Raw genomic sequence first — 8,702 nt, 5'->3', positions numbered from 1 at the left:
GCTGGCGCAGCAGCTACGCCGGCTGGCAGAAGAGCCGCGAAGGAGGCGCCAACCGACAAGTTCTTCGGCTTCGTACTCTCGCGAGAGTTGAGAAGGTATAAAACAGAAGGGGCACTGCCTGCAGGGCTGGATCTTTTTTTGTTTCGAGCCGGGAGCGGCAAGCAAGAAGATATTTGAGGAAGCAGTTAATTTCGCATTAGGTAAAACATACCTCTCTCCGCCGTCCAAAATGAGTATCTGGGCGAGGGCAGGGCTGGCCTGCAGTTAATACATGATTTGTTCGTTTGCGGTAATAGAATGTGCTTATTAATAGTATTTGAGATCTGCTGTTTTGTGTGTCGAAAAAATTGTAGACTGTTTCCCGATGGAGATCTCTCTCTCTCTCTCTCTCTCTCTCTCTCTCTCTGTGTGTGTGTGTGTGTGTGTGTGTGTGTGTGTGTGTGTGTGTGTGTGTAACTTAGCTGGGCTCTATTCCGCGGCGCTTGGTAGCCCAACAGGTGGAGGGAGAGCTGAGCTGAGTTCAGTTTCCTGCCTTGATAGAGCTTCAGTTCGTTTTTCAGCGCCTCGAAGGTCTTTGCCTCGGTTTCCTGGCTCAACAAATGATCCCGGTGTAAAAGAGGCTCGGAAGTTGGCAAGTGCAGCCTGCAGGGTGGGAAAAAGCTCTCGGTGCGACCGGCGACCGAGCTATTAAGTGAAATTGCTTTATTAAGTCAATGAACTTCAAAGGACGTCGCGGTTCTCGCCGTGCATGCTGCTGTTGGGTTTGCCACCGGCTCCTTCCGCTGGTCGTTTCAATGAGCTGATGGTCGGTTTAGTTGGGCGTGAAGCTGCATTTATCTTGGTAGGGAGAGAAGTTGGGATGCTTGGACACAAAACAGGGAATTTGGGAGTTGGAAGGCTGCTGCCTCCGTGGGTTAGGGGCCGTTGTCTTGTGTTCCACGAGAGATGGCATTTTAAAAATTAATTATACAGTAAGGTCGAAGTTGTACCTGGGCTCAGGTACATGAAAGGTGCTACTGAGCTCCATGGAGTTTAGCGAATGAACAGTGTGCAAGAGAGTTGAAATGGGCGAAGGCTAGCTACCGTAGTTATGAACGAGTTTCCTCTTATCGGTTTCATTTCCATACAATTGCGTAATGGAAAACTAAACCGTTTAGTTAACTGCATTGATTTGAGTAGTGTTGCTATTATTTTTGGCATTGAGTATTGGGGTTAAGATGATCATCTGGAACTCTGATTTTTAAACCGTTGCCTGTTTTGGGATGTAATAAGTTTATACTTGGAATACTTCTTGTGCATTACACAGTTAATCTCAAGGCTTACTTTTAACATAACACAGCTGTTATTTTCTTATGCTAGAGCCAAGTTGTATGGGGAACAGAGTTAGAAACTGAGATGTGAAAGCCTGAGCTAAATGGCACCTTAAACCTAGGTTATGGGTGCAACAACAGAATGTTTAGGCACACTTTTTTATAACAAGAATACAAAGCTGAAAATGAATGAACTGCAGCTAAAATATTACAGTATGTTCATTTTTCATACGGTCTAGTTCTTGCCCTAATATTCTTAAGAGGGTCTCTTCTCCAGTCTTCAGAGAGTAGCTAGAAGTGGAGAGGCAGAAAAAGGTCCTCCTTTCCTTCCACTCTGGATTTTTATTCTGAAGTCTTAGGTGCAGTATTGCGCCCAGAGCTCAAAAACTGCTTACCCTAATGAAATTCCCTGTCACAAAATGCGCCTAGAACAATAGGAGTTTCTAACACTGGTGGGGAACTACTAAAGCCACTAAAATGTATTGTTGTTTAAAATTCCTTTTTAAATGTTTTGGCCCAAGGGTCACATTCAAACATCTGGGGGCTGTACACGCTTTCACATACACATGCATGCACACAGAGTCAGACAACCCTCCCTATGCAGCTGATCCAGGCAGATCACCTGAAGGAGAATTATTGCTCCTCATGTGGCTATCAGATTGCTCCTTTGGGAACTGGTTGCAACCACCCTTATTAAACATGCTTAGAATGCATATTTCACATTACTTTTAATTTTATATTTTAATGGTTTTGCATTTTATTATATACTTACAGTATTGTACCTCACCTTGATACTTTAGCAGGTGGTTTTATAAATATACTTTTATAAATAATTTTAGTCTAAAGGGTACAGTTTTCCACTCCCCAACCCAGTTCTACATCTATTTTTTTTTTCATTTTGCCCCTGCTGCCCCATGGGTGATGGTGGGAAGGGGAAAAATGCTTGTGGGAGGGTTGGATTAGGCCCTGAAGTGGAGAATAGCCACTCTTGTTCTACATAATGCTGTTAAGTTTCATGTTCCTATTAGTATAGATTTTCCCTTGAAGTGTCTCTCGTTTACCAATATAAAAACTTAGTTGGTCTTTAAGGTGCTGCTGGAAGGAATTTTTTTATTTTGTTTCGACGGTGGAGCAGACTTCCTTGGGAGGTTGTGGACTCTTCTTCCTTGAAGGTTTTTAAGTGGAGGTTGGGTGCCCATCTGTCATGGATGCTTTAGTTGAGATTCCTGCACTGCAGGGGGGGTTGGACAAGATGACCCTTGGGGGTCTCTTGCAACTCTACAGTTCTGTGATTCTGTGAATAAAACACAATTGATACATTTACACTTGGCTGAGCACTTCCCTCAGTATCTTTCCAGTTTGCTTAAAGATGGCAGGATGCACACATCTAATATTTTTCTGCTCTGTTGCGACAATTAATGTTGGCATTTAAAGGTGATTGGTATGTACGCTTGAGTCACATGAGATCTTAAAAAACTATGCTAATGCAATGTGATGCTTGGCTGCAACCACAGTAGAAAATTAGGTTGTGTTAAGGTTCATATATTTAAAATTATGTGGCAATATAAACTTAGTTGAAGTACATACTTTTAAATGAATTTCAGGCTGCATGCATGATGACATTTGGCCTTGCTCATAATTATTTTATGCAAACCTTTGGCAGAGGGGCCCTATGACTCCTATTGAGACTTTATACTCTGCAGGTAGGTAGCCGTGTTGGTCTGACGTAGTCGAAACAAAATAAAAAAATTCCTTCCAGTAGCACCTTAGAGACCAACTAAGTTTGTCATTGGTATGAGCTTTTGTATGCATGCACACTTCATACTCTGCAGTTCAACTTTGGTGGGTGGGGCCGCTTTCCTTTGCCCGTGTAGTTTGAAATCAAAGAGTATGGGCGTAGCTTGCTTGCCTGAAATAACCTCTTGAGCTGAGGGTTCCCCAATGCTGCAGAGTAGATACTGAAGGGTAAAAGTAGAGTTTACTTACTTGTACCCATGGAGTTTGTAACTCAGCAGATACTGCTTAAATTAAAGCATGTGGAACATTTAACATCTGCTTTGTGTGCTACATCGATTGTGTTTTTAAAAAGTATTGAATACTGTATACAGATAGTGAAGGTTCTTTTCCCTTTGGTCCAAATACTGAGGTAATGAAATAGTTGTCTTGGCATTTAAAGGTTATTGGTATATCTTGGCAAACCTGCAGTAGTTCTGTTCAGTCTGGCACATTCTAAATTGTATTTTAAATGTATGCTAAACTTTTGCTAATCGGTTTCCTCTTCTGGGGTGGGTCAACGTAAAAGCCACAGAAACTAACAAGTTCAAACTTTCTCCAGCTCCAGTCAGAATGTCAGCAGGAGAGGCTCACATTGGGAAGCCAGCCCCAGACTTTCTGGCCACGGCTGTAATGCCAGATGGGCAATTCAAAGAAATCACACTCTCTCAGTACAAAGGTAAGTGCAATAAAGCATGTTGCATTTGTATTTGTTGGCAAGGGGTTACTGAGGTACTGATAAATATGTGACATGTATAAAACGCTAACTTACTGTCTGGACTAACAACATAACCTTCTTTGGCTCTGAAGTGGAAGTTTTGTTGGCATTCACAAAAATGCATTGGATAGTATTCCAAATGCTATGGTCCATGGGGTCACGAAGAGTCGGACACGACTAAACGACTAAACAACAACAAAGTATTCCAAATAAGTCCTCAGAAAGTTACTAACACCTGCATGTAGGTACTCTATTCTGTTCTACCGTAGTATGTATGTTGTCCTTGCATGTGTCACTTCTGCTAGCTTGGAAGAAAATAGTTATGACTTTTAATTGCAGCACTTCTTTTGTATACAGTATTTGGAGATCAAGGAGAGAAGAGAGCATGGGTGGGGAACCTTCAGCCTACAGTCCAAACTAGGCTCACTAGGATGATTTTCTTAAACCACACCCACCTGCCCCATATGTGACCTCGGGTGTGGCAGATGCCCAGGGAGTTCAATCCTGCTTTGTGATATATATCTATATCTACCTATCTAACTATTTATCTCTATTCCCCCCCCCCTTAGCGGGCCAACTCACCTGTCAAATCAACTGGTGCCAGTATGACATCAGATGACTGACAAGTAAGGTGATCGTGTGCAAAGTTTGCTAGCTATGGTGGCAGAATATAAACAACCGGCCTGCCATGCCAAAAAAAGGCTCCTCACCTCTGGGGTAGAATGCCACAAAGCTATTAATGTACTTTGAAATCAGAAATTTTGACTTTTGAATTGCTTCTAGCTTTGCTATGATGGAGATCTTCATGTAAGAGATTAACTTGTTAACTTCTTCACCAGGGAAATACGTTGTGTTCTTCTTCTATCCACTTGACTTTACCTTTGTCTGCCCAACTGAGATCATTGCATTCAGTGACAGGTCTGAGGAGTTTAGAAAAATAAACTGCGAAGTGATTGGTGCTTCCGTTGACTCTCACTTTTGCCATCTTGCCTGGTAAGAATATTTGGACCTCAGCCTTTTTATTCTCTGGGGGTTTCCTACATTAATAGTTATAAGCCTGTTAAATGGGTGAAAGAAGCAGCTACCAACAAGTGACTATTGTCAGCTATTTCTCCCCCCCCCCAAGCCTCATGTCCTGTGCAAGAGGGAGAAAACACCATCCTGCTCACAAATCAATTTGTACTAGAAAGGGGGTTGGTTCAGGGTTTTGTGCCCGACCCTTCACAATCCTGTTCTGATCTGGTCCTGTAGCTTTTTAAGTGTAGTCATCTTAAGTCCCTGAACTCAAGCAGCTTGAGCTGTAACCTTAGACCCAATGAAGCTGCTTGCTCTGGCCATTATGGTAAGAATGGTAAGAACCATGTGGGTTTCCTTTATTGGATATTGTAAGAACAGTGTGGGACCGGGCCACTAGGAAGCTGTTCCCACACCACTCCAGTAACAAGGATTGGGACTTGAAACTAACACATGAAACTAGACAGGCAATCTCCTGTGCTTTAGATATTCTGCTGCAGTTGAATGTGTAAGTGTACAGAAGGACAAGGATATTATTGAAATACTAACCTGATTTATAAAATGCCTTTCCTCTTCTTGTTAACAGGATCAACACACCCAAAAAACAGGGTGGACTAGGCTGCATGCGCATTCCCTTGGTGTCTGACACAAACCGTGCAATTTCTAAAAAGTATGGAGTACTAAAAGAAGATGAAGGCATTTCCTACAGGTAAAGTTACCATTGCAGCCTCTTAGTGACTTGTGACTTAGTGACTTGTGGTATATAGAGCACTGCATGATAAAGGTTCCAAAAGATAAAACTTAATTGGAGGGAGAAGCCCACAGAAAATAAGTAACTCAAGTTTTGAGTCAACATGCACACTTTACTAGCCCTGTTAATAAGGCTGCCCTTAATTATGCATGTCCTTTTCACTGGGAGGAGGACAGTGTCTGTGAAAGGCATCGGAGCGAAGCCCAGCCTCCCCGAAGGTATCCGACGCTCCGATGCCTTTGGGGAGGTTTGGCCTTCGCTCCGATGCCTTCGGGGAGGCCGGGCCTTCGCTGCGGGCCTCCAGGAGGCATCGGAGCGAAGGCCCGGCCTCCCCGAAGGCATCGGACACTCAGTAGACCTCCGGCACCTCGGTTTACTAACTTCCGGGTTAGGATAGTTCGTAAACCGAAAGTTCGTAAACCGAGGTGTTCGTAAACCGAGGTACCACTGTATCTTGTAACAAAAGTTTGAACATTCAAATTAGAAGTCTCTTGAAGGGTGAAAGGTAAAGAGGCCATATGTAGGAAGTTTTACCACATTCCTTTATGAATTCTATATAGGTTTTAGTGCTTGGAATTGCAAATGATTCTCCATATAGTTTTGCTTTTAATTCATATATAGGGTGGAAGTTGTACCAGATCTTAAGAGAACTGGTTTTGATGTTTTCAGAAGAACTAAAATGATACAGAACTTGGTATTGAATGCTACCTTGTAGTTTTGTACTCTGCCACAATACATTCGTGTGTGTGTCTGTCTTCTCTCTTTAGGGGCCTCTTTATCATTGATGATAAGGGAATCTTGCGCCAGATCACAATAAATGATCTCCCTGTTGGTCGCTCAGTTGATGAAACACTCCGGCTAGTTCAGGCTTTTCAGTTTACAGACAAACATGGAGAAGGTAAGACTGTCAAGTTCAGGCTAGGCAAGCATGAACTGCAGTAAGTTTCTCAGTGAAAAAGAAGGATGCACTTAACAGTTCATGATGTACTCCTGTATCCTATTGCCTGCAAAAGGGGTTACTATGTGTAAAGAACCATAAATGTGAAAATCTAGGACTATAGTTCTCTAAAACAGTATCTCATTGATAAAAAAAATCCAGTTAGAATCTACCCTGACCAGAACAGTTAAAACAGAAACATGTATTTACTTAAGGAACATAACGTTCAGGACTGTGTACAGACTGTTCTAATTTTCATAATGTCTGTCCTTTTCTACACATGCCTCTCATTGGCTCTCTAATCTCATTCCCATTTCATTCATTCCCTCAAAGTGGCTCTTTTTCAATGACACATAATACTAGTCTTTTGCTCTCAACTCTGACCCATATTCCATCCAATCCCCTTCTCTTGTCATTATTTCAGTCTTCTGTTGCTGTCAGGCATTTATTTGGCTAGTATTTTATATACATAAACTGTGAATCACTTTGGTTTTTCCAAGAGGCAGCTGTCATGTACAACCCAGGTACACAATTGCATCAAGAAGCCCATCTGTAGGAGAGGTGGGGTGGTGACTGCTGCTAGCTCCAGAAGTTAGTCAAATAGATGACGTAACTTGTAGTGATCCAAGTCATCTTGTGTGAAGTCTAGTGATGGACATAACAACTTAGTTCTTTGCATGCTGTTTTCGGTCTGTATTCCTGGAGTCACTTAAAAGGTAATATTATTATCTCCTCAGTGTGTCCTGCTGGCTGGCATCCTGGGAAAGACACTATCAAACCTGATGTTCAGAAGAGTAAAGAGTACTTCTCCAAGCAGAAATAAATGCGCTGTTTGATTGTTTTTTTTGTACAAGGCATCTATTCTGTAACCTATATAAGTAAAAGCAGACCTGTACTTGTCATTCCCTTTATTTTTAATAGTAAAATTATTGTGAGCTAACTGGTTTATAGTTCAGATGCCATTTATCAATCCAATTTACGTTGCTAGGACAGCTTTGGAGTAAATGGATTATGTATTGAAACATTGGTCAGTACTTAATAGCTATTGTTAATAGTATACTGTATGTTACTATTCATGAAGAGCCGGACACGACTAAACGACTAAACAACAACAACAACATACTGTATGTTCTTTTGATCAGAACCAGGAAAGGGAAATTGCTCCTTGTGCTAATGTGGATAAAAAGGACCAGTACCATGTATATGATTGGCCTAGGGATGCATGTAGAACAGTCGGTTTTTCTGATGTTTTGTACTGTCATTAAACTCGGGGAAAATCAGATTTTTATGTATCTAATTAATTGGGTGATCTCAGTATAGCAGGAACATGCAATAGCTCTTCTGAAAGGGCATAATTTCTGTTAGAAAGCTTAAGTCTTTGTCCTCCTTTGAGGGGAGATGGTATTTCTGAGCTGGGTGTGAAAAGATAATCAAATACATATCAACATGTAAAAACCCTAAGCTTTATGCAACACCTGCTGCATAGACTTAGTTAACCATGTTGCCAAACAGATGCTTCAGCCTTCAGTCTAATAACTCATGACTTACAGACCTTCACTATCCAAAACCTGAACCGCAAGCCCAAAATCATCCATTGATCTTACTCCTTGCATAGTCCTAATTGCCCTCCTATCAGTACTGGCTCTGATATGGTCCTCTCCCTCTCACAACATTTTGTGTACTTACGCAGATCTGTAATTTCTCCACATTATTTATTTTCTGATTCTAAGAGTATGAACTGCCAAGCCATAGAAAAAAATCATGGCAGTATATACAGTACAATAAAACAACATAAAATACAAATCAAATTACCAACAAGGAATCAAACTAATAATCTAAAAATGACTGGAGAAAGCAACTTTTATCGGTGACAAATTATCAAAAGTGGTATGTCTGAAACGCTGTTCCAGAGCACCTGTGCTGCTACGCTAAACTTTGGTTCTTGTAGAAACTACATCTGTGTCAGGAGGGCTTCTTCAGATGAGTGCAATGATCTGGCTGGTTTATAAGGGATAAGGTGGCCATTCAGGTAACCTGGTAGATGTTTAGAAGCATTGGGGATGTGAAGGTACCATGAGAGACCCACTAGTAGAAATGCCAGGGATTTCTAGTCCTCCAGAGTCATTCTCTGAAAGGTCCTGCAGAAAGGAACGGAACCAGTGAAGTACAGTTCCACAAATCTCCACCCAAGACGGCTGG

General features: G+C 41.7%; 1 protein-coding gene across 1 annotated transcript; it reads left to right on the top strand.

Annotated features, from left to right (window-relative positions):
- Window positions 1-113: 113 nt before the first annotated feature.
- PRDX1 (peroxiredoxin 1) lies at window positions 114-7,785 on the top strand. Its single transcript, XM_035122562.2, has 6 exons — window positions 114-200; window positions 3,646-3,762; window positions 4,641-4,794; window positions 5,402-5,524; window positions 6,334-6,464; window positions 7,241-7,785. The coding sequence occupies exons 2-6, from the start codon at window positions 3,657-3,659 to the stop codon at window positions 7,324-7,326; spliced, it is 600 nt and encodes a 199-aa protein (XP_034978453.1). The 5' UTR covers window positions 114-200; window positions 3,646-3,656; the 3' UTR covers window positions 7,327-7,785.
- Window positions 7,786-8,702: the final 917 nt, after the last annotated feature.

The sequence above is a fragment of the Zootoca vivipara genome, chromosome 7 (assembly GCF_963506605.1).
Source record: "Zootoca vivipara chromosome 7, rZooViv1.1, whole genome shotgun sequence".
Lineage (NCBI taxonomy): Eukaryota > Metazoa > Chordata > Lepidosauria > Squamata > Lacertidae > Zootoca > Zootoca vivipara.
This window is presented reverse-complemented; position numbering and strand designations above follow the sequence as displayed.